Source organism: Papilio machaon, chromosome 2, assembly GCF_912999745.1.
Source record: "Papilio machaon chromosome 2, ilPapMach1.1, whole genome shotgun sequence".
NCBI classification, from domain to species: domain Eukaryota; kingdom Metazoa; phylum Arthropoda; class Insecta; order Lepidoptera; family Papilionidae; genus Papilio; species Papilio machaon.
The window spans coordinates 1,105,360-1,132,425 of record NC_059987.1 but is presented as its reverse complement, the minus strand read 5'-3'; the positions used below and the strand labels follow the sequence as shown (position 1 = coordinate 1,132,425).

The 27,066-nt window shown below is 35.0% G+C and overlaps 2 protein-coding genes across 3 annotated transcripts; one reads left to right on the top strand and one right to left on the bottom strand.

Annotated features, from left to right (window-relative positions):
• Positions 1 to 236: 236 nt before the first annotated feature.
• LOC106714143 (acetylcholinesterase) lies at positions 237 to 12,293 on the bottom strand. 2 transcript variants are annotated; one of them, XM_045680655.1, is made up of 15 exons: positions 11,931 to 12,293; positions 11,408 to 11,557; positions 10,565 to 10,702; positions 9,914 to 10,060; positions 7,657 to 7,813; positions 7,370 to 7,581; positions 7,084 to 7,254; positions 6,376 to 6,577; positions 5,595 to 5,782; positions 4,595 to 4,887; positions 4,250 to 4,445; positions 3,610 to 3,725; positions 2,605 to 2,640; positions 797 to 956; positions 237 to 441 (listed from the first exon to the last, which is right to left on the bottom strand). In XM_045680655.1, exons 1-15 carry the CDS (start codon positions 12,213 to 12,215, stop codon positions 277 to 279), a joined length of 2,616 nt encoding a protein of 871 aa, XP_045536611.1. In that variant the 5' UTR covers positions 12,216 to 12,293; the 3' UTR covers positions 237 to 276. The 2 variants fall into 2 exon arrangements, with proteins under 2 accessions (XP_045536611.1, XP_045536613.1); XM_045680657.1 differs by lacking the exon at positions 2,605 to 2,640.
• An 11,580-nt stretch (positions 12,294 to 23,873) lies between these two features.
• On the top strand, positions 23,874 to 24,323 carry LOC106714161. The gene has a single exon (XM_014507125.2). The coding sequence runs from the start codon at positions 23,874 to 23,876 to the stop codon at positions 24,321 to 24,323; it is 450 nt and encodes a 149-aa protein (XP_014362611.1).
• Positions 24,324 to 27,066: the final 2,743 nt, after the last annotated feature.

The window sequence follows — 27,066 nt, the reverse complement described above, 5'->3', positions numbered from 1 at the left end:
AAATCGTTTAATGGACAGCACCTAATTAAAAAAAACTGGTAAGAATCTTAAACATACACTGACCTTGAAGGTAAATTAAATCAAATAAAACATTTTTTTTGTGGTTAGAAATAAAAAAACCGTATTCCAATTTAAACCTTATTGCATAACAAATAAGGTTCGAAATGGATTACACGAGTTTTAACTCACAACTCTGACAATATTAAAACACAGTCCAGGACAACTATGTTGTAAATAAAACCTTATTGTGTAGATGTTAAGGTTTAAAATGGTGTGTCAGACTGTAGTTTGTGGTACTCCGTGTACTATTTGTGTGCGTGAACGTGCGCGTGGTACAGGCGCAGGTGCACGCGACACTGTACTCTCCTTCAGAGATAGAGCAGAGCCTGTGGAGGCTTCAGATGGCGGGCGAGATGACTGCAGTGTAACCGGCTGACTTAACTATATATAAATAGTGAAAAACATTGCGTAAGGTTGATAAAATAATAGATTTTATATACTAGTTGTCGTCCGCGACTTTGGTCGCACGCGACTTCAGTCGCGCGGAATTAATTACTTAAACAAAACTTAATTAGTAGCCTATGTATTCTTCCAGACTTTGTTCTATGTTTGTGTCAAATTTCATTGAGATCTGTTGAGCCGTTCTGGAGATACCTTGTAACATCCATCCATACATCCAAACATTCACATTTATAATATTAGTAAGATATTAAAATGGATATTTGTAACCGGAAGAAAGTAATTGAAATCCAAAAGAAAATGGATATCTAAAACTACGTAAAAATAAGTATCTCACCGTTCTAGTGAGTGTCTGCGGCGTGTGCGGTCTCTTGAGTGGTACGTCGCGGTATTCGTAGATATTGTCCCGCGATCGCGCCGCGGTGTCATTGTCTATGCCACCCTCCGTCAACTCTGGCACCATGAATATGTCACCCTCGTACAGACGATCACTCTCCCTAAATATATACCAAAATCTCACTGCATTTGATAATAAAATATAGATTAGAGATATATGCTTTGTACGATCAGTTTACATGCTCTAATTTTTCTCATACTATAAAATATAATTTTCTTCATCCATCCATCCAAACATTCGCATTTATAATATTAGTAAGATATTCATAAAATTATTTTGGTTTAATTTATACAACTACTAGCTGTTGCCCGCAACTTCGTCTGCGTCGAATTAAAGAAAAAAATATGTAGACAATATGTTCTTCCTGTTATGTATGCGCATGCACAATGCGTATATTGGAACGGTCGGCTGCGCCCGACCGCTATGTCGAAGTGACGTCAATAAAGCAGTCTGCACTAAGCAAGCGTTGTTTTAGTTACTCCTACACATACTTATCACTTCCAGACTATGATTTATATCAAACTAGCTTTTACCCGCGACTCCGTCCGCGCGGAATAAAAAAAATGCACACAAGATAAAAAAGTTCCTATGTCCGTTTCCTAGTTCTAAGCTACCTCCCCATAAATATTCAGCTAAATCAGTTCGACCGATCTTGAGTTATAAATAGTGTAACTAATACGACTTTCTTTTATATATATAGATTTCATTACGATTCATTAAGCCTTTCTGGAGATACCTTCAAACAAACATCATTATCCATGCGTCTAAACATCTGTCCTAAGAACCTTCTCCTGACAATAACAAACACAACAAAAAAAAAAGTGAAAAAAAAAAAAACAAATACACATAAGGGGGCGTCCATAAATTACGTGAGGTGTTTTTTTTAATTTTCTACCCCTCCCTCCCCCCCTGGTGAGATGTCGTGAGATTTTATTCAACCCCCTCCCCCATCTCCCAATCTCACGTGAGATTTTTCAAAATGTGAGTTTCTTACGTAAACGCGTTGGATTGTCATTGTAAAAAGAAAAAAACAAATTTGCTTCGTGCTTTTATTTACGACTAGTAATCAATGTTGCTGAGAGTTTAATTATAAGTGTAATAAAAATTTAACAATAGAATACTCAAATCTTAACTACTTAGATTAAAAAAGAGTATCTACTCTAATTCAGTCCATGGAGAATCATGCACGGTCTCAAGAGAGACTATTGGAACCAACATGTCCATATGATTTTCAGTAAAATCATCTGATCCTTCAACTTCGTTCTGATCTAGTAAAAAATACTAATAAAATTTTATTCACATGGAATATAATTTTATTACTATTAACTAAGTTTTCTTTTCAAGTCCAAATAAACTTTTTTATTACTGTTAAATAAAATTTTCTCTCAGTGTATAAAACAAATATGGTGGTTTGACAGTAAGTAAATGTATAACGTCGAAGTATGAATGAAATTATTTTCTATTGAACGAATTAGTGAATGATCTTTATCGTATTACGATAACGCTTAAGATTAAATCTTATGCATGTACAATCTGGATTAAATGGACCAAAGTAGTATAATTTTTTTTTTGTTTCAATCAGAAAAAAAATTGCGTGATATTTGCCGAGACCCCCCCTCCCTCCAACGTAAGATTAGATGAGATTTGACTCGACCCCCTCCGCCCCTTAAACACCTCACGTAATTTATGGACGCCCCCTAAGCAAATAAAAGCGACATACAATATAATACAATAAGACGTTCACCTACATTATGGGTACCATTTTCCATTTGGGAGGTGAAGCCCTGGAATGTTAATTTGTTAGTAATGTTAAAAAAAGCTATAGTTTTATTATTACAATCAAACAAGAATATCTGAACCGATGAGAAACGCTACTTGGTTCTGTCAAAATGTATATAAAACCTACTTAGGCATAGAAAATGTCAAAAGAAAAAATGACATGACAGCTACAATACAAAGTGGATCTTGTGACATTTTTGACAATGACAGGAGGGCGCTAGTATAATTTTAATTTATGTTCATCGGTTCAGATAGTTATGTCAGTCTATAGTTAGTAATGTTAATATAATTTCATGTAAAAATATATGCAATCTAATATATAAAATTCTCGTGTCACAGTTTTCGTTCCCGTACTCCTCCGAAACGGCTTGACCGATTCTCATGAAATTTTCTGAGCATATTCAGTAGTTCTGAGAATCGGCCAACATCTATTTTTCATACCTCCCCCCCCATTTTTTAACTGCGCGCGGACGGAGTCGCGGGCGACTGCTAGTATTAATATATTAGGGAACGAAATTATATTCATTCCTTATCTTAAACCAGTGATTGTCAAATTTATTTCTTTCACCGCCCACTTTGAAAAATCAATTATATTTCAGAGTCCTAATTATTCAGCCCTAAAACTTAAAAACCACAATTTCATTGCTTTAATTAATTTCAATGCCCCCCATTTTTTGGACCCCTTAACACCCCCTTTTAGGTTTCAAACTCCCCCTTGGGGGCGTTATCGCCCACTTTGGGAAACAATGTCTTAAACACATGCAGTTAATAAATGATTAGTAAGAGTGTTATTTTATAAGAGGAAAAGATGACTTGGAGTACCGTTAAATATGAAAGCTAAAAGTCCAGTATCAAGCTCATTAGACAAAGTAAAAGATTGTGGGTTTGAATTTATATGTGCGTGAGGAAGAGACGGAGAAATAGGTGTTTGTGTTAGAGAGATGGGGGGGGGGAGAGGGATGAGGGGGGTGTACCTCTTTGCATTGCGCCAGAGCATACAGCAGAGTACCAGCAACACCAGCTGCAGCAGACAGGCTACTGCCACAGACCAGAATGCTATCTGCAGCGGCTGACGAGGCTCCCACCAGTACTACACAGAGATGAACACTCAGGAACAACTCATCTCATATATTATAAGAGTTATTCTTCAAGTACCCGCAATTTTAAAAAAATGCTAATGTTTTGTTAATCTTTAGGAAAGAAAACTCATTTTATTGCATTACTTAACATAATAAATAAGACTAAGGTAAAAGACTAAGGCGAAATTAAATCGTCTGAAATTAATATTGTATGACATCGCGAGAATCGCGTAGCACTCGCTCCATACATACAACGTTGAATCCTCAACGCGCGTCGACTATTTATTCAATACAAACATGGCGACTACATTGTCAACTTTATAGATTTGTTCCGCCATCTTGAAAATTGCAGCGGCTTATTTCACAATGATATTAACAAACAGGTTGCAAGCGACTTTCTTTGGCGATGTTAGAAAAATACACGCTGTGTACAAATCTCTATGATACTGTAATTGATCGCTTAGCGACTAAAATCGCCGGAAGATTTTCGTTACTTTGTGTAGGAAGGACCTTACAGCACATTAATGGGCGTTACCTCAGTGATGGGGGGGTACGTAGGTACCATTCTGCCGATGACATTGGGCATGTAGACTGTCCAGAAGGCGAGCTCCGTCTGCCTGTAGTTGAGCTGTATGGAGGAGTTGAAGGTGGTGTTGAGGTTGAGGTACCGGAGCTGTCCAGCCTGCGCCAGCTCGAAGTGCACGCCCAGGATACGAGACCGCGTCGGATTGCTGAGAACACAAGAAAGTATGGGTTAAAAATATGTTGATTTAAGTAATTTTTCACAGTTTGGTTGTAAATTACTTTAAAAATTGAAGAAAATTTGTGATTTGGAGAGATCGCAACTTTATTTTCACTTTATAAAAAAAAATCCACTCACCCGAATCTAGCAAAATCTGAGTAAGCCTTCATAAAGAAATGGCTCATATTCCTATCATTTGGTGTCCAGGCCTGACGGTCTACCCGGAGCCGACGCGGGAAGAACTCCTGGTCCATGAAGGGTGCTCCGGTGAGGAAGACACCCTCAATGCCGTGTGCGTACTGTCGCCAGGCCGGCCAGCGGTACGCCTCCACAGTAGTGTTCATTACGTACATGTACACAGGCACATTTTGTTCTAGGAGCAGCTTCACCATTTTGTCTGTAGGTGCTCGGTACAGGAAGTCAGAGAGGAGCTGGTGATACCATATTATAGTTAATCATTTTGGACATTCAATATTTGAATGTTAATGATGGATTCTTGTTATTGAAGGAATCTGTAACTTATTACAGTGATATATATCGTCAATTACAACACCGTTCAAGTCAAAAATTGGTGGTTTTCACATTTTAATGCCATTACATGGAGCTCATTCCACATCTCACTATTGCTCATATGATAATTGAAAGTTAAAGAAATATAGTAAAAAAGTTAAAATAGAGTTCAAAGTTAAATCGACAAAAACTAAAGAAATAATTATTTCTTAACCGCTAAATAGCGTCAGTGACTCAAGGGTCACTTGACTTGCAATCTGCAGATCCTGGATTCGAATCTCGTCATGTACCAATCATTTACAATGTGTTTTTCGATTTTCGATTTACATATGTACATTTATTCGACGTTCTTACGTTGAAGGAAAACATGGTGATGCTGCACATATCTGAGAAGAAATTCAATGATATGTGTGAAGTCAACCTGCACTTGGCCAGCGTTAACTATGTCTAGTCACCCCTAACTTAGGGTAGGTTCCAACCTCCACAATGGGATGTATAGTGAGCTGATGATGAAATAACTTATTTCTTAATAATTTACTGAAAAAAACCAGCGATTTTAAGTAGCCGCTTGCTCCTTTTCCTACAGCAGAAGGGTGGGGGTTGAGGGGGGCGGGGTGTTATAACTCACGTGCACGTATTGTTCGCGTATGGCGGTGAGGTTGTGTGGGTCGGGGTGGTATGTGTACATATAGCGCACAGCGTCGTACACTCCGCGCGGGTTCAGCGTGTAGTTGTAGCGCAGCACAAGCTCGCGCACCTTCTGATCGAACCATTGCTCGCTGATCTCATAACCAGGAGCCAGGCTCTCGTTGTTGTCTGTCATATATAACGTACTAGCTTTTACCCGCGACTCCGTCCGCGTGGAATAAAAAATAGAAAACGGGGTAAAAATGATCCTATGTCCGTTTCCTGGTTCTAAGCTACCTGCCCACCAATTTTCAGTCAAATCGATTCAGCCGTTCTTGAGTTATAAATAGTGTAACTAACACGACTTTTTTTTATATAGATAGATAGATTTAAACCAGGGATTCCCAAAGTGAAAGAACTTAAAGCATTGCTAATTCTCACTCTGTCTTCTACTGACCTAAGGTAGAATGAAAAATAATAATAATAAAAATTGATCTTAAAAGTAAGTAATTTGGCCATTGGGGGTCTGTGGTAACAGTTCATTTCGGAAAAGGGGTCACTTGTCCAAAATAGTTTGGGGGTCTCTGGTTTAAACAATCTGCGGGTGAATGACCTTGATCTGTCAAAAACGCAAGAAAAAAAAAAACATTGGAGAAGTAAACAAAAAAAGTGTAAGAGATTAGTAAGCGCGGAAACAGTACAAGGGGCGTAGCTATACTTATTACTCTATACATTTTTGATACAAACAAGTTTAGTTATATTGCCAAATTAAAATCACTTACATAACACATAAGCGGCCTCCTGTGTGGTAACACCGGTCATATATCTGAGAGCGGGGTTGAATGTTCTAGCAGTTATCAGATCTTCGGGCTTGGTCTGCAGGAAGGTCCAGTCCCGCGCTCGCCACCCTTCGTACCACTCATCCCCGGGATATGTGAAATTGTTTTCCAGTACCGGACCCCATGGGATGAACCCCACTTGTGGCTGAAATTAATGTTACGTGAATATATTTGCAGCAAAAAATCTGAAGTTTATTACTCAGTCTTATATTGTGTTAAAAAAATTACATTGGATATCAAGAAACACATGATTAAATCTTTGAATATTCAGGTAGGTACAATCAGAGACACTGGCGGTGTTCTACTTTAAAAGCAGCAGCCGTTTGAACATTTTAAACACGTTAAGATGACGCGGAATAATCATCAATAGGTAGCTTTTAAATTTGTCTGTACGCATAAAGGTCAATCAATGGTACAGAACTAATTGCTTTTTATTTTCATCCCGTCGTTCGTAACTCACTGCTACTTAATTGTTGTGAAGAGGCAGTTTCTATAAGTAAAACACCGCGTATTTCCGCAACTGTACATAGTTATGCTTTGAATAATATCTTAAGAGAAATAAAAATAAAATAGGTCAGATATTTGATATTTGAAAACATTTACAAACATTGTAAATTTTAAAAGCACTGCTATTATTATGAATGTTATAACCTGAAACTCAGCATTGCCGAGCTCATAGAAACTTCTGCCTTGACGTAGACAGTTGACCAGTTTCCAGGAGGAGTCAATGGGGCATCCCAGCAGTCGCCCAAACACCAGTGATGTGTTCTGCACTCGGAACTTGTCCTCGATCAGCGCCCAGTCCGCCAGCGCTGACCCGCTCTGTGTAAACAATACTCAACCTTATTACGTAAAGCTTAAAGTACAATTTGCTTGTAAACTCCTAAACTGGAAGTGAGAAAGTATAAAGTTAGAGACAGACAAAAAGGAATCCTACCTGTGCAATAACTCTGGAGACAATATGGCTGGTCTGCGGGTGAAGTGCCAGCAGGCCGGCGGAGGCTGCGCCTGCGCCGGGACCGAACAGTGTAATAGAATTCGGGTCACCGTTGAAGGGTTCAATATTGTCGCGGACCCAACGCAACGCCATTATCTGGTCCAGCATACCGTAGTTCCCGGGCGAGTTCTCGTCAGACGTCGAGAGGAAACCTACAGTGTGAGGAAATTTAAATATTGATGTCTCGCCTGATATAGATCAGTTTAAAAAGATAGCACACTATATACCTAATGCGCCGAGCCTGTAGTTGAGGGAAACAACAACAACATTGTAGAAGCCGGCCAACATGTGCGCGGGGAACAAGTTGGAGGCGCCCGAGGAGAACTGTCCGCCGTGAATGTATACCATCACAGGGTACTTCTGAGCTGTTGCACCTGCCTCTGTCTACAAATTACAAGAAATAACCAGCCGTAAGTGTCCCACATTCACTTTGTACGTTTTTATCATTTAAAGATTTATAAATTGTGGATGTTCAGTGAAGCAATTCGTAATGCTCGATAAAAACAAGCGTCAATAAATCGGTCGAGCATTGAATTGCTCAACCCAAGACCAATGTTCACTAATATTTGAATTTTTACGATCTTTATGCGTGTAAAATAAAAATAAATACATTTGTTTACTGATGTATGGATGTGGTGGCTCATAGGTCATAAGCACTTGACTTGTAATCTGTAGGACCTGTGTTCGTATCCCGTCATGTATCAACATGCTTTTCTATTTTCGATTTACTTATGTACTTTTATCCGACGTTCTTACGGTGAAGGAAAACATCGTGATGCAACCTGCACATATCGAAATTCAAAGATAACATATGTGTGAAGTCAATTACACTGGCCCAGCGTTATGACTTATTCGCCCTTAACTTAGTATAGGCTCCTAGCGACTCAATGGGGTACAACAGTATACCATAACTAATGGAATTTTCACCATATTATGACATTCTATGATCCTAACATCCTACGTAATAATGATTACGTTATTGTGAAAACTATTAAAGCTACGAGTCAATGACATGACCGTAATTCGTCATCACGGTAGTTAACTGATTCAATTTGCAAAGCCAACTGCACCAGTACTAATCTCATCAATTAGACATAATTGTCAAATTAATAACGACCTTAACACTTTGAAATAAGAATGAATTCGTATCAACAAGCGGTATTGCTTTGATAATTCACTGACCGTAGATTTCTGAGAGTAAAATCTTTCTTTGAAACATACAAAGATTTTATTCATCCCTGTCTTTGATCAGAGATAACAATATGTTTTTAATGGGGATTTTGGTCTCAGAAACCAACGGTTAATCTTATTAGCTTATATTAATTCCTAATTCAGATGGTCGAACTTTTCTTGCAGTATTTCCACTTTGCCTCACAACTCATTAGGCCATTCAAGATAGACAGAGATGGCGTATAACTATTTGTACATATAAATTTTGATATATGAATGCGGGTAGCAATTTCATATTAAGTATGGATAATGTTACGTAAAACCGCAATTCAAATAGCGTATTACAATCAGCGACCCAATATCTAAACCGCGACCAAATAGCGTTATGAAATCGATACACAGAATTGTTAATATTCGTAAGTAGACACCAGTTCTCTGACTATAGGGGAAAACCTATTAAGTTATTTTATCCAAAAAAAAAAACATATACTCATTATAAAATGCATAAGAAATGACCCGACGTCGCTTGAAAAAATATTGAAATAGTAATTTTTTTTCGTAAATGAAGACCATAGATTTAAACATGTACGTTATATATTCTTTTCAATTGTTAAATTATGTCAAAGAGTATGTGGATATTTTTTTTTGTTAAAAATAAATCTAATTACATTTAACAAAACTGCTGAACTTTCGCAGTATATTACAGCTTTTAAACGTTTTATTTTGAACCTGATCAATACCAGATTAAATGATATAATTTTTGTGCATATCATCAAGAAGTTTTCTCTTCTTATTAATTCATCATCATCAGCTCACTATACGTCCCCACTGAGGGGCTCGGAGCCTACCCCAAGTTAGGGATGACTAGGTCATAGTCAACCACGCTGGCCAAGTGCACTTCACTTCACACATATCATTGAATTTCTTCTCAGATATGTGCATCATCACGATGTTTTCCTTCATCGTAAGAACGTCGGATAAATGTACCTATGTAAATCGAAAATCGAGAAACACATTGGTACATAGCGGGATTCGAACCCAGGACCTGCAGATTGCAAGTCAAGTGCTTAACCCCTGAGCCACCGACGCTCTACTACTCTTACAAATTAGTATTACTAAATTAGTAAGATAATAATATGCAATGTTTAGATATACAGATGGATGCTTATTACTACATATCTCTAGAACAGTTTAAAGGATCCAGTTGAAATTTGCTATAGATGTAAAAATAGTCTGAAAGAACACATAGACATTTAAAATTTTTTTAATACCAAGTGGCAAGTGACAGCTAGTACTATAATAAATAGTACTTACATTAGGTGAGAATATATTAAGATATAGACAGTCCTCGTCCATGTCACGGATGCCCTTAGTGGCTCCGGTGTACCGCACGGGCTGCGGACACGCCGGGCCCCAGTCCACCGCCTGCAGCAGCTGCCAGCCGGGGTGCTGGCGCGGCGGCTGTACGCAAACATGCGTTATAGTTAAACAAAAAAAAACAAAAGTAACATTGTCAACTGTCAAAAGTGACAGTTCATCAGCTGAGTTAATGTTTTTTTTTTATACACATTTGGTATGAATATAAAGGTATCGCTAATTAATAGTACTCAAGCTTCAGTGATGGGTAACTTAGTTTATATATATCACTGACCTTATAAATGGACTGGCTATAAGACATAGTATTTTGTGCCTATTTGATTTTCCATTTCGACATTGATGGTATAGTTTTGTAGAGGTGGTGTGGGTTCGAACTAATAATATAGATAGAATTAATTGTCACATATTATCAGCAGGGGCATTTAAATCATAACAAAGAAAAAAACTGTCTTTTCCAAGCATTTGCCTATCCATTTATAAAGAAGTAAGTTCGGTGTGAAACATTTACATACACATGTAGTGAAAAATTTGTTGACACGAAGTCTTAAGAGTTCAATGTTCAAATAATTGTAAGTGAAAATGGTTTACCTTAAATCTCCCTTCCAACACGGGTGGTCTAGCATATGGTATACCCAGGAATACAGATACTTCTCCCTGTATCCTCTCCACTGGGGTCAGCCATGGTCGGTAACCGGAATTAGGGTCTGGATTATCATACAAATATACCTGAAAAGTAATGTATAATTAAACAAATATGCTACAATATTTTATGTGAAATCACTACTTTGTTTAAAATATTTTTTTCCCAATAAATTAATTAATTAATTTAAACTTTGGAAAAAATAAAATTATTTCATGCACAGTTAATTAATAAAAAATATTTATTCTTATATAGACAAAGAAAAAGTAGCTTCCATGAGAACAATATCCTACAATAAATATAATACAATTTAAAATCTATATATATAAAAGAAAGTCGTGTTAGTTACACTATTTATAACGCAAGATCGGTCGAACTGATTTAGCTGAAAATTGATGGGCAGGTAGCTTAGAACTAGGAGATGGACATAGGAACTTTTTTATCTTGTGTGCATTTTTATTATTCCGCGCGGACGGAGTCGCGGGTAAAAGCTAGTACATAATATAGTTTAAAATTGTTTCTTGCAAAATTTTTTGCATTACTCCTCTAATGTGTAAAGATATTGCAAATGTTGTATTTCCTTTTAGAATGCAATCTGATGTCAAGTTGCTGTATATTCAGTTCTATAGTTTATGTTAAATAAATTTGATATGTAACCTAACATTATTATAACATTTAAAAAATTAGCTTATGTTCAGTCTATTTATTTTATATAAATTTATTAAGAGGCATTATGATAAAGCAATTTAACTTAACATTGTGAGTAAAATTCAAATTTGTATATAACATACCTTAAATCCTTGAACCTGTCCATAATTGGTATTAACAAAGATGTCTCTTTTCAGTTGTCGAGAGTCTCTCCTCTCCCTCCCTTGCAAGTCCTCCCTCCAGCCACCCAGGACACCAGGGAATATTGCATCTGGATTGTTTGGGTCTATATTCTATATAATAAAATAGAAATGTCAATATCTCGAAATAGGTTATTATTATTCCTGTAAAATACTTACAAATATTATAGATGAAGAAGTATATATTTTTGTCAATTAACTGTAGAACTTATAAATAAATCTGGACAATATTTGTAGGACTTTACATGGATTGATTTAACTTCCAATTGCTAAGTCAGTTAGTAAATAAACTTATGAAAACTACAACATTGCTATTTCAAGACCAAATGTATGAAAACTTTGAAACTAACTTAACTACATTTATCTCTATGTCTTATTAGATTCTTACTGGGGTGTATTTACAGAATGTAAAGTAAAAAAAAACTCTAAAGTAATGCAAGAGAAATAAATAGCTTTTTCCACTTACCGTATTGTATTTAAACTGATCATCTAATGGATTGGTATTCAATGGATTGTATGGAAATCCACCAGGCTGATTTATGTTAGGGTTGTATGGATTATATCTACTGGGGTCAGCACCATACCTTCTATTGTTATACAAATATGTTCTATAGTTATTATCCCCAGGTTTTGGAAGTCTTGCTTCAGAGCCATCAGGCCGTGTATTATATTGTCCATTGTAAAGATCTTTATTTGATTGGCAATTAATGTCAAAACACAAAAACAAAATTATAAAAGCGTTTTTCAACATTTTTCATACGTAAATCAGAACTTAGATGAACGAGAAGCCACATAAATGCGAACACTGAGTTACGATTAATATCACATAATTTTAAAGACTTATGAATTAAAAATGTTTTTAAACAACTTTTAACTAATTTATAAGATAATTTTAAACTTAAAAACTTAATATTTCATACTAAATTTGAGAAATAAATAGAAGTTATTTTTTCACGAAACCGTGTGATTCATTATCCGCAATAGTTGTGAATTTTATCACAAAAGACCCACATTATTATCTCAAAGCATGTCACACACAAAGTACGGTTTATCTGTTATAAAATCAATGAATTATCAACACAATGTGTGGCAACGCCCACTACTACACAACCAAAGTTTGTTTATGATTTCAACTTCAAACTGTCAATAAGACAGTTACGAAGTGAGTTTATATTCGTTCCGAAACAACTTCATACACAGACTATGCAAAGGCCTTTAAATATATTTTTTTGGAACCATGAATCTTAATATTTATTAATGATTTGATGATTGCTTATAAAATCTATTGCTTGTTTATAAATGGCTTGTTCATGAATTAAGTAAAAAATAAATAAATGTAAACTTTATATCTTTGTTAAGTTAATTTTTGTAACTCGAAGTTGACATAAAATGTATCGTTTTTGAACGATTTGTTCGTTTTTCAAATCTTTAAAACATAGCTTCAAAGCACAAAAGTGAGGCAGGTAGCCGTCGTACATTAGTCATAAAATTTCGTTTCATTAGAGTTTAATTTTATTTCTAACCTGTTAGAAAATTATAAAACCAATAAGATATGTATCCTATAAATATCCCATTTAAATATAGCATTTTTAAATTATGATTTACAAATCGTAAAAGGTAAAAGAAATCTCTGCGAGTCTTCCTTTTTAATAGTTTCTGTGTTTACTAGTTTAATTCATATTTATCTAAATACAGAGTAACGAATTATCAAAATGGGTCTTCAATTATTAAAGGCCACCGCAGCTAACGCCGCTCGTCCATTAAATTTTCGAGAGCAAACACAACCAGTGTTTGCATTTTGGGTGGTTCAATCTTTTCAATCGCTTGATTATGCCGTTATGAGATAAATTTTAAATACGCAGATAAATATATATAAAAAAAAAACATTTGCCAACTTCACACACAATCCACCCCATTAATCTCAAGGTTATATTTTATCCAAAGAGTAAGTATACTAGTAATTTTGTCTTAAAAATGTGATTTGATTAGCAAAAACGCCTGCTAGAATAATAACAGCAAAGGGTCAACTGTACAGTTTAGCGTTAAGGTTTATGAAGTCTGGTTGCTTCAGTTCGCAAGCGTTTCAAAGGTATTTAAAATTTTACTTTATCTTATTACGAATATCATGCACACATTTCTGCACATTCACATTGTTTTCTTGTCGGGAATATGGAAAATAATGTAAAAACTTGGAATATATTTCTGGGGGTAAAGATGACGTCTTTTTATTGCGTTTTATAGCGTCGACAATAAAAAAGAATTGTGGCGATGATTCGGCAAATGTTATACTAAAAGCTCTTTCGTATAAAAATATCATATTACTCAAGACATTTTCATTTTTCTCTTTTTGCGTTTGAAAAGTAAATAAGGTGGTGGAATCAAAAATATAATATATCGTGAACGGTTAAGTATCAAGGTGATAGTATTAGGAATTCGAGAGTTTGAATCCGAGCAGTATTATCGAAAGAAAATGTTGCTTTTCGCATTCGCAGCGCAGCACACACTCGCCTAGAACCGTCTCTCAGTTTCCGCTGAACAATAATGACTGTGCTTATCGTCTAATTGCCTCATAACTCAATATAGTGGCAGGGAAAGGTCTACGAAACTCTATTTGTTACCATTATCTTTGATGTAGTAAGCCCTGCTTGTTAACGTGATTACTGACGATATTGATGTTCTCATTAAGAAATATATCGACGCCCCCACCTAATAACCCCGTAATAGGAAAAATCAAATTTTTCAGGAGAACAAAAAACCGTATTTCTTTAATAACTTCATCAATAATTGTACAAGAATCTTTTAGATACCAAAACAAAGCTAATTTTTATAGATACATTGTATTTTCATTCATGTCTTCCGGGCGTATTCTGTGCTATGAAGGAAAAAATGATAATACCGGAAATAAAAAAAATCTGTTTCAATTATGACTTTTTATCTCCGTAATTAACATTAAGAAAATATAAAAAAAAATCACAACGTGCAATAGGACCTTTAGATGCCGAATTCAACGGAAAAGCAAGAACCCGGTAAGAGTGCATTACAGGATTAATCGATGGGGGCGTCGATATGTGAATTCATTTAATATATCGGAAGAAACTTATCGAGTTTTTAACAATGCACCTCCTTAGAAACTTTGATTAGGGCGATGAAAGTATAGGCAGAGATGTGACTCAAGGTTAGGTTATATACTCGTAATGTGAAGGAATGGGGGCATTTCAACATTGTGGTACTATACTTAAAATCACGATTGTTACACACAACCTCTAATTTCAGTTACCAGATAATCTCGGTTAAACTAAAGTTAAATCCTACTCTTATTCCTAAAGAAACAAAAAATAACTTTTCTTTAAATAGTAGGCTCTCATCTTTTAAGGTTGTAATTATTGTTCAATATTAAAAAATAACAAGTTCTAGGCAACTTTTTAAAAATAAATGATATACATTCCTACAGACACATTCCTACAGACTATATATATATGAAAACGTTGTGGCATCTTCGGAGAAATTAATTAAATCGGACCTATCAAAGGATTGCTCGGTCTTGGAATGCGAGGCATCTCGCCCGACATGTTTGAATCCTGGATGTCGATACGTACATATAACAATCACATAACATATATGGTCTATGCTATTCCATCTATTATGTATTCTTACTTCACTTTTTTTATATTCTAATAAATTCAATTATGTATTTTAATTTCATAAATATCTTAAATATCTTTAAAATTAGTTGAATAACGAAAAAATAAATGAATATATATTTCAATTACATATACAATTATTTATTTTTTACATTGAAAAGGATATAGTTATAACTCGAGTTAGAAAGTTTATAAACATCGAGTAATGTGCTTAATAAAAAACAGGTTTATGCGTTCAATAAGAGAATTTTGAAGTCGCAAGCATTTCTTAACGGAGTCAAAATTCAATAGATAAGAACGGACTTTAAGCTAATCGCTTCGCTACGGAATAACTTAATTCTATCGGAATTTCAGATGACAGCGTTGAATGGAACGGATTTGCTAAATAGTCGCTTACTCTGTGGGCGGGCCTCTCGTCAATTTATCACTACCAACATAACAGATCTGAATAGTTTCAAATTGAAATAATTCAGAAATTTACAATGGCACCAGCTACCGTATAGTATTTCCAGAAATTGGAAATGTAGCTTTGGTTAACTTAATCTAGACAGTACTAGCGCCCTGAGATTTCAATTCCATCCTCTTTTAACACACATTTGAGGAGGAGAGGACGTTATGTGAGATTATGTAATTCGCAGATCTATGGCGCCCATTTATGTCCTGGGTACTCGCCCAACCGCGCCCTATCCTAACGCTGGCCTTGAATCCAGATTATTTTAATGCTTCGTTATTTTACCTGGAACGTATTTTTTATGTTTACTGTCTATATATCGCCTAAGTTATGTTTTTATTTGTCAAATAGCATTTATTAAGTTGCGACAAATAAGCCTGACCTAATCAATTATGTCTGTTTGTTCTTACCTTGAATATTAGATGTTACATTATATACTCATAAATTGATATAAAACACGCGGGGTTGTATTCAAATGAAATAATTGTAAGAAAACAAGCTGAGGGCTTTATTGTCACGTACTGAACACGTGCCGAATAAATTTCGTAACGAGTTTTTCGTAACCGAACAATGATAGAAGGAAAAATTTATTATTCAGGAGAGAAATAGAAAAAAAAACAAATAAATTTCATTTGATACAAATAATACGACATACTTATATCAATAATGGAAATTACAATATAAGCGAAAACGTTATTACGATTTATGAATATTTGAAGCTATATTTTGAAATCTTCAATATTCAAAGCATATATACCTCATTCAAAGTAATATTGATTAGTTTTAACAAATAGTATTTTGAAATCACTTTCTTGCGTCAAAATTTATCGTTACTATTTTAATTTAAATCTAAATTCTATTTTATAAAATTTAAATCAAGTCAAGATTTCTTCGGAGACGCATATAAAATGTTACTTCTGTTGCGGCATGCTCGCTGCAACGCTACTGTAAGAATAAATTTGGCGGGAACACGATACGCCGCGGAATACGCGCGTAAATCCTACACCGATCTTATCAAATGCGAATTTACGTTCCGTCGCTGGAAAACGAATAAATGGACTCTATGTTACTGTTACTTTTTGTATTCCAAACTAAAAATTGATATTCAATAAACATAACCTTACTTATAAAAAAAATCTGACAGGCGGGCTCTAATGGAGGCCAGCGCCATTTTAAAGCAATGTTGTGTGGCATTGCATGCAAAGGGTCCAGGTAATAATAATAAACTCAAGGTTTATGAATTCAAAAATATTTGATTATGTTTCTATTTAAACATATTCTTGATACATCTGTTAATTTTTTTAAAGTGATTAGTTAAAGAGTTATCGAACTTTGAAAGTCCACTTTGAGTTTGTCTATTGAATGTATTTTGAGCTGAGATAATTTAACATATCTTACTCCGGGGAAAAAGTCGAATCGAATGACATCTCACTCGTCAAAATAGTTTCAGTCGTTTTGGCTCTAGGCCATCAAAATAGTATTTACTAATTTATAAAACCAAACACTTACCCTATTGTCTGTCGTGTAATTATTAAATTACTTAACAGTTTACTGTAAGTTTTTTTTACTATTACTTTTAACTGGCTAAAAGAATTGTAATTTATAATTATGGTTGTACTAGATCTTTGCTAAAATATATTGGTCAGCTTATATTATCGATGTAATCAAGACAAATGGTAACCACAAAATACAACACATTAATTTGTCAACAATATATTGAGTTATAGCGCAATTAAACGATAAATATGACTTAATTAATAGTAAATCGTAATTAAAGAACGTTTTTGGCATTTTATCCGATTATTAAAACTAATCGATTTATTACCGATGTTTACTCGATTATTAATACCAATTAGAATTAAACGTAAAACTGATTTAATTATGTTCTAAATTCAAAACAATGCTTTTGTTTTTTTTAATGTCTATGTACAAAGGACTTGATTAAGGTTAGCCGTGTTATCATAAATTTGTTTGACATGTACTTCACGTTATCGTAACAACAAAAAATATATGAATATAATTAGTTTACTTTATTATTATTGCATTTCTAAAAGAAATGTAGAGCAAAAGTGTAGATACATTTTATTACACCAAGTAATAAAAAAGTACAGATGTAAAACCCTTTTCAAAAAAAGGGTTTTATGTGCTAACATACAACAATTCTCTAACATAATTTAAAGCATTACACTAATAAAAATGTAAATGAATAAAATAAATAACAATATAAAGATCGTTTAAAATAGAGATGTGAGTGAGACGTTTCATTTAGTTCATTTACAACTGTTAAGACATTTTAATCCCTTTTGAGGTGGGCAGGCACTAAACTCGGTTCCCCTAAAGCTTAACACGTCCGAATTTTGACGGAGATGAATTAGAATATACTAGTCGAATCATTATAAGGTAGGTATTACCAACCGCCTTCTCATTTTGTCTTTCATTGCAGATTGAGTTTTCTTCTGATTTTTGGAAGTCCTTATAGCGCAGTCAGTTATACAGATCGTGTTACTCAGTTACCTTCTTCTACCAAATACCAAAATAAAAACAGCGACAATAGCTCTTTGCAAATGAACTGAGAATTTCGCGTATGTCAGTAATAGTCTCGAAGGAAATAACGTGTAAGTTTTTTAATTAATTACATATGCGAAGATGTTTGTCGTAATAGATACTGTATACTCAAAGCTGCTAATTATCTCAGAAAGTATGATGTTACAATAATCCGTTCCTAGAGTTGTTGACGAAGGCAAAGGCAGCATATTAAGCCGTGTTAACGGTAATGCCATAAGAAACCATGCGAACATTAGCTCCCGTTATGATAATGCGGCCCTAAAATGCTGCATACGCTAATACAAGTTTATTTTTATACATTAATTTGACATTGTTGTGTTGTACATGTTCTTTTAAAACTATAATATGTAAGTGCACATTATTAATCTTACACCATTCGTAATCTATCTATATATATAAAAGAAAGTTGTGTTAGTTACACCATTTATAACTCAAGAACGGCTGAATCGATTTAGCTGAAAATTGGTGGGTAGGTAGCTTAGAACCAGGAAAAGGACATAGGATAAATTTTACCCCGTTTTCTGTTCTTTTTTTTTTATTCCGCGCGGACGGAGTCGCGGGCAAAAGCTAGTATATATATAAAAGAAAGTCGTGTTAGTTACACTATTTATAACTCAAGAACGGCTGAATCGATTTGATTGAAAATTGGTGGGCAGGTAGCTTAGAACCAGGAAACGGACATAGGATAATTTTTACCCCGTTTTCTATTTTTCATTCCGCGCGGACGGAGTCGCGGGTAAAAGCTAGTTTTTAATAAATTGACCAATTTAAATAATTTTACGATCGGAATTGAGCCTCTGAATATGTTTCAAAATCACTTTGTTGTTGTAGTCTTCGTTTCTAGCTACGTAGTATATCATTGCAATCCGCCGCTGACCAATCTAGGTTATCTATTCAAATACCTAAAATCCACGCAGCTCGGTTTACAATTAGAATTCGAAGTGGAATTGTTGAAACAGTGTAGGAGATGTTCGGATTCCGGGAGTTCACAAATATATTGTTATCCCGCTGGTTTCAATTTCAAGTCGCCAACGATTGTATTTCGTCGTTTAAATAGTTCGATTGAAACACGGATACGATAGCATTGCTTGATTAATAAGTTTGTTTCAATAAAGCAAGAATCAAAGTCGCAAATTCTGAGTTCAATTTTTCATTTGAATCAAACTTAATTTAATATGTTGAACAACACCATAAATATTGCCACAAAAAACTATGTTTGTTCTGAGAAAAATTTTAAATGAATTACAGCAGCACGGCTCCAAATATAGGCGTTACGATTAAGTTACCAAAGTCCAGTTATCGCCTTTTTCCTATACTGAAATGCAAAAAAAGAATCCTTAAATAAATAAATATAAAAAAATATCGTGCAATATAACATTTTTCTTTCATTGAAACTTTTGAAATCCAATTTTGAAATCGTCATATATTCTCGCAGACAAAAAGCCTCCCCTCTTTAGTGATTAAACAAGGTTCCCGCAGGACCCCCAGGCTCCACTGAATAGACCTCGCTAACGTTCGTCTCACGAGAGCTACAGTATTTCTTAATTGGATTTGTCTCCCCCCGCCCCCTCTCTCTAATCTACACGTTGCATTTTACAACTTTTCAAACTTGAAATGTCTGAAAGCTAGGCCACTATTGTCTCAAATTATTTGTTACCCTAGTTCAGTATCCCATATTAAGAAAAATTAACAAATGACTTAAAAACTAGTGACAAATATGATAAGGTTTGTTGTAATATAAGTGTAGAATATCACAGCGCTGACATAATCCTTTGAATAGCGAAACGCGAATGATATTCAAATGTTAAATTTGCAAAGCGCTTAATCTATGAATAAATAAAGCGATAATTTGATGCTATGATGTGATTAGCTTGTTGTTGATGACTGTACATCTATACAACGTAATTTGTAAATACCTAATGAAATAGACATTGGAAACTGAGACTTAGGTACAATAAAATAGTCTTTTGTAAGATAATTTAAGGAGGGCTTCTCAAATATTTTCAACAAATTGTGCAGCGTTTATATTAAAAAAAACTAAATGACATCGCCCAAAGCATAGATCTAAGTGTGCGTCCACACTGAAAGCGCGGTGACTGGAGCCTAGGCGGGCGCGGCGAGCGGGGGCGTGCGGTGGCCACAGTAAGGCGCGAGCTCTTGTAGCGTTTTGATGTATATCAGGTGTTGTAAACTATTATGGACGAGGATTTGCTATTTTTACTAGACAGTCCGATTCTGACATGGGAGGTGTTGAACACTAGAGATGGTGTGCACGAAATAAATAAAAAAAAGGACAATAACTGGTGAACTTATATGAAGAGTTGAGATTATACCCTACAAAATTCGCCATTACAGTATCTAACGCCATTTTACGACCAACAAAACAAACAGACGCGCATACGCCGAGCGACAAGACTGAATTGGTTTGTTACCCCCGCCACCCGCGCTTTGGGTCGCTCGCTGACTAGGTTTGTAGTGGGGCCAAAACGCGCGGACAGAAGCGTTTGAAACTTAGGCGCGCTGTCTCGCTCAGTCCCGTCGCACTAGGCTTCCGCCTTAGTCACTACAATATGGACACAAAGGCGCGTTTCATATGTATGATACTTCGCGCCCGTCGCCGCAACCGCGCTAGGCACGCACTATGGACGCACACTAAGTCACTTCAAAGCTTTATAACTAGGTAATTTGTTTTTCATTTAAAGTTTAATTTAACATTTCACATCCTCCTTGGTATAATATGAAAAATCTTTTGTAACAAATGATTAATTTTATTTTTTTAATGTAGTTATAAAATCAATATCTTTTCGTATTTCTAGTTTACAAAAGTGTCATGATCAGTAAGCTGGGTGTGAAAAGAAACCGTATCTGTGAAGTTGCGGTAATAGTTTCCGATGCCACGGTGCTCCGGTTTCTAAGAGTGGAAAAAATTTGTAATATTTTCCACAAGAAAATAAATAGAAAAGAAATATATTAGAAAAACCAGTAGAATATAATACTTGGAAGTCATTACTGTATTTATAGTTACTAAATTGACACTCAAGATGATTTTAGTGATTATTGCTCAAATCGGAAAGGATATATACTATATGTTTTTGCACTATACAAAAATATAATTATATAATTATGGAAAACGGTATAGCGGTAGGAAGGTTCAGTGAATATTCTTTAACGTGTAACAATGGTCATTTTTGATAACATATTGCGTTGTCTTGACACTATGTTATAAAATGTAGAAGTTGTAGTCTTATATTTTCTACTATGTCGCATATAAGTTTATTTTGATACTGCAAAAAGTATAGAAAACGTCACAGAGGATTTCGCATACTTGTTATTAGTGTGTGAACTTTAAACTTCTCGGCAGTCTTCAATGAAAGAAAATATTAAAAATATTTCCAATAGATTTCTTTTTATTATAATTATTACATAATTAATTTAGTAAATAGTCGTATAAATAAGTTGGCAAAGACAATTCATGTTAAATAAATAGAAACGAGTTTAGTATTAATAAATTCATTAACGTTTGATACATTAAAGTCTCCAAGAAAAAATATTTATAACAGCAAAATTAAAATAATTGTTTTGAAATGTTCTCTGCATAAATTACACATGAAATTTATTAATAAGATGACATCAAGTGTTGTCACGTTCAGCGGTCGTTACGCTGTCGGTGCGCGGCTGTCGGCTGACGACTGCTACTGCAATGACTGCAATCAGCGAAGGATCGTTAGTGGCGCGTGCACCGGAAATGAAAGTCAGTTTTAATATGACTAGCGTCAGCCGGTCCGAGTACAATAATATCCGGTGTTCTGTTCCTTTTAATAAATCTTTTAAAGTTTTTTTTTCATCCATGATTTTCATATATATATTTTTTTATTTGTACTTTCTGGTTATTATTTAGGAAAGGGAGAAAGATTTAAGAATTGTTAACTTCCTACAGATATGCGCCTTGCAATGAATTCAAGCTATTGGTAAAAGATGTTTTTAAATTGAGTGAATTGGCGCTTGACAACACATTTTTCTTGTCTCTTGCTCAGTACTACTGAGCTACTGAGTCAGTAGAGGCGTTAGGGTAGGGCGAGGTGGGGCAACCGTACAGGGCGCCGGGCATAAGGGGGTGCCGCAAGCGCCAGTGTCGGATGCAAAGGGGTGCCTGAGGTTCCTTCTAAAATACTCAACCTTTTAGACATTTCCCGGACATCGAAAAAGCCCAATCTCGCCCAGGGCGCTTGAAATGTTAAAAACGGCCCTGCTCTCGCTCTTGATTCGTTACTCAATGTATATCCGTACTATATCTGGCGAATAAATTAAACCCAATTTAACATTAGCTAATCCACTTTAAGTAAATACTGAATAGAGTATTATGGTCACCGCTCACTTCCCACACTATCAAGAGATACCTTGATTAGTTCAATCAAGTTCCACTGAATACCGGTGTAATCTGTAGATCCACTTACCACGAGAGTACTTGGTCTTTGATCTCTATAGTACGTTTCAAGTAAGATTGTGTGAGACAATGTCCTCTCATGTCGAGGTTATTAATAAAAAATCGAACAAACGTTTCCTTTCCTTTCTTTAATAACAATTCTTCGTACAATATATTTAACTCATAATACAGAGCAGTTATAATCAACAAAACATTTACTTAATTCTTTTATTAAGGTGATTATAATCGAAAAAATTCCAACCAATAATATGTTACTTTCGTAGCATTCATTCAATGAAATTATCAATTGATAGAAATAAACTTTTAATCCATCCTGTTATAATTTTAATAAGGAAATCTTTAATCGATAGTATTTTAATCCAGGGATTCTTAATTATCGCGATAAAGTCGATTAGAAGTCATAAAAGTTATCTCTGAGTATTAACAACATTTTAATTTACAGATACTATTACGTATAAAATGGCGAAACTCTGGAAAAACTTTTGTTAAAGATTAGAAGTCATAACGAAGGTACGTAAACATTATATGTGAATAATGATAGAATTTTTTAAATATTAACTGTATTTGAATAAATAAATACTTACTAGCTATCGACCGCGAACGCGTTTCCATCCATCCATCCATTCAGCCTCGTAACGCCCACTGCTGGGCATAGGCCTCCCCCAAAAATCGCCACGATGATCGGTCCTGTGCAACCCGCATCCAGGATACTCCCGCAACCTTGACCAGATCATCGGTCCATCTTACGGGAGGCCTGCCTACGCTGCGTCGACCTGTACGTGGCCGCCATTCCAGTACTTTGCGGCCCTATCGGCCGTCCGTTCTGCGGGCAATATGGCCGGCCCAACGCGTTTAAAAAAACTTAATTAGTATCTTATGTGTTCTTCCAGACTATGTTCTACATCTATGCCAAATTTCATCGAGATCCATGCAGACGTTCTGGAGATACCTTAAAATAAACATCCATCCATCCAAAAATTCGCATTTATAATATTTTATTTCGTTACTTATTAGTGTCAGTGTTAGTTAGTTATTATTTGTTTGTTTAATTATCAACAACAATATAATTCACGCCTGTAACCCTGAAGGGTAGGCAGAAATCATGGACCTCCATTTGGCGCGGTAGTGACATACCTCTCTCGCTTCTTATACATTCATCGTCTACGCATACGTGCACGTCGGTTTCGGATTCTCTTAATATCGTCCTTCTTGAGTATTGCATCAATCAGGATAGAATAATATAAAATCTAAGTATCTACTGATAATTTAATAAGGCTTATATTTGTAATTTTGATTTCCAGAATAAATATGAAATTCCTGGTACTTACACTCCTTGTGGCCACGGCATTCGCCAGCCCGGCACACCGCTTTGTCCAACCCGGTGCGGCTGGCCCTGCACCCGTCATCATGCCGGAGGGCGAACCCATCTCAATCGGACCCGCTATCGTCCACCCCGATATCAGCGGCGGTCCCGCCTTCGTCGATGACTTCGAACCGATCGCGATCGGACCAGCAATCATCAATGATCCCATTGCACCAGCTCCAACTAAACCTGTAGTTCAAATTATTATTAATATAAACGAACAAGGACAAGTTGTCGGTTCTCCTGTTGTTGTGAAACCTGAGGAAGGGCCTGCACCAGTTGCTGTTGTGGATGATGCGGCCGAGCCCGTGATTGTTGTTGACGCTCCTCCCGCGGTGATCGGCAACCCGGTCATCCCTGCGCCCGTCATCACCCTGCCAGAGGACCTCAATTAATATTTAATATTATAGAGTACATAGTAAGCAATGTTTAATACAATTAAATATAATAAACTTATTTTGCAGCATGTTTAATTAGCAGTTTATTTAATAAATTGAAGTGCTGAAATCCAGCTATTCTGAGTTATTCTCCCAGATAAAATAACTTCGAATCCATTTTGTTATCCAACCGGAATGTTAAATATTACCCAGGTTTAGGTTCCTACGCACGAATGAATCAGAAATGAAGTAATTAATTAACAATTAATCTTAAATGTTATCTTTTCCGAGATATTTATTGGAGTATATTAAAATATTACGATCTGATAAAATATTATTTATGATTGGAAATGATTCGAGTTCGTTCATTTCACATTTATATTATTTTACTTTACTTTTGTTAACTTACCAACCATTAAAATCCATAAGCGTTGTTTTTTTTTTTATAAAATATCAAAAAAATTACAATCGAGCAATCAGGTGACTTAGTGACACAACTAAAGACATTTGCATCAATATAATGTGTTAATTATGTGGTATCTGCTTTTGGAAAAAAAAAATTGAAAAAATTCCAAAATATGTGTTAAAAGATAGTTGTCATGTCAATAGTGATGTTCCAAATTCAAATTTTTGTTTTTAATAACGTTAGGTAGCAACAACAGTTTCTGATTATTCTAATAATTAAATCAAAGTTTATTAATTTATATAGAACTTAATATGGCGGGAAAAATAAATTATAATTTTTATAATTCATTAAATTAGCTCGATAAATTTGTTCAAATTGTTTTAACGATATTATAATTGGAAATTAGGCGAAAAATTAACGATCAGATAATGAAATTTTAATTAATTTGTTCACTCGAGTGGAATTCATTAGTTCTCAAAATGGACGCCACAATATTTAACAAGCTTTTGTACTGCTCCGGGATATACACGAATATTTTTCAACCTTATTGTATAATTTGTCAAGATTTATTTGCTTAAAACAGGCCATGCAATAAGAAAACAAGATCTTGTGCTTGTTTCTTAAAAATTCAATATGTTTCATTTAATTTTTTTTTTCGTTATTCATTAATATATTCTCAAGTCATTTTTCACATCAAAAAAATTTGCGAATTTTTCGTTTTTTTTTTAACAGAAATTTAACGGTGTTTTTACGCCAGCAACAGAAATAAAATAGCGTTGCCATTAATTGTCTTTGAAACAATTATAGACTACAATAGAATTCAAATCAATAATCTAACTTAAAATAATTAATTACCGACTTCAATAATGTATAGATCTTATATATATAAAAGAAAGTCGTGTTAGTTACACTATTTATAACTCAAGATCGGTCGAACTGATTTAGCTGAAAATTGATGGGGAGGTAGCTTAGAGCTAGGAGACGGACATAGGAACTTTTTTATCTTGTGTGCATTTTTTTTTATTCCGCGCGGACGGAGTCGCGGGTAAAAGCTAGTTTGTAGAACCGTGGACTGAATTCCTGTCGCGTCGTCAATAATCGGCGCGCTTTGGTCTGTGGGCTGCGGCGTCCGGGATGCGGGGCGCGGGCGGCGCTCGGCTCGAATGCCGCGGTTTATAAACAATGTACACAACAATGCAGCTACGTTGATGACTGGGTTGCATAGCACTGCAAATTAATATAGATAAATGTTTGCGTATTTATGTAATATCTATGTTTTTGCACAGGATCGATGATTGTGGCGATCTTTGGGGGAGGCCTATGCCCAGCAGTGGGCGTTACGAGGCTGAATGGATGGATGGATGGAAATATTTTTATGTATTCTCAGACGATTTTAATCAAGTTATAAGACGGATCATGACTCTAGTTTAGGAGATAACAGTTTTGAACTAAAAAATATTGTAAAAGAATTGGAAGTTGAAAATGTTGATTTAAAAATGTTCGATATAAAATATCTGGAACATCACTTGAATCTTCTTATTGGTGGTCTCGGATCGCCGCTCGAAACCCATTTGTAAATCCAATTTCGCACTTCTCTTAACAGCTGCATTTACATAGTCTAACTCGAAATAGAAATCTGTTAACATAGGTACAAAAATGATTTCAAATTCAAATTTGTATTTCTTTTTGCTACACTCCAATTGTATTAAATTAATGTGGATGGAAACTTTTGAATATCGAATCATAATTTAGCCATTGGTCTATCACTAGTGCATGTACCTCTAGACTTGATTTAACAGAAAAGATTTAATCTGTGGTGTGGTAGTTTTATAAAAATATATTTGAAAAGATTAAATTAAAATAATATTTATAAAATGTGATCTTTGAGAATAGCTTTAGCATCTTCAATGTCGGTGAAGTAAAAGATAGGATAGTACTGTTTGAACTTTAGTGAACTTTCACTAAACCTATTGTTGCCCGCGTTGTGTACTCTGATGTGGATTTCATTTTTAGTTTCGACCAAGTATTTCATACAATAGTATCATCGGTCAGCTACTGAATTTTGTATTTGAATAGACTATTTTTTGTTTTTATTTTAGCGAAAAATAGTCAATTCAGTTTAAATGGATATAGTACTGCAAAGGATTGGAACAAGTTGCCGGCATCAGTTTTTCCGCCTTAGTACGACTGGGACCTTCAAGTTTAGAGTGAATAGGCATTTATAAAGCTAGAGCGTACCATCTTTAGACCACATCATCACTTCATCAAGTGGGATCGGCTAGCTTATTGAAAAAAAAAGTATGCTATTGAATTTTAAAGAATTTTTAAAGTGCAGAGTATCAAGAAAGTGTTTAA

What these genes read in the sequence shown, in the direction of transcription:
- LOC106714143 (XM_045680655.1), bottom strand. Translation starts at nt 12,215, where the DNA reads ATGTTGAAAAACGCTTTTATAATTTTGTTTTTGTGTTTTGACATTAAT. An exon ending in TGTTGGAAGGGAGATTTAAG is followed by an intron (nt 10,061 to 10,564) that starts GTAAACCATTTT and finishes GTTTGCGTACAG; the next exon opens with CCGCCGCGCCAGCACCCCGG. An exon ending in TACGCGAACAATACGTGCAC is followed by an intron (nt 4,888 to 5,594) that starts GTGAGTTATAAC and finishes TGGTATCACCAG; the next exon opens with CTCCTCTCTGACTTCCTGTA.
- LOC106714161 (XM_014507125.2), top strand. Translation starts at nt 23,874, where the DNA reads ATGAAATTCCTGGTACTTACACTCCTTGTGGCCACGGCATTCGCCAGC.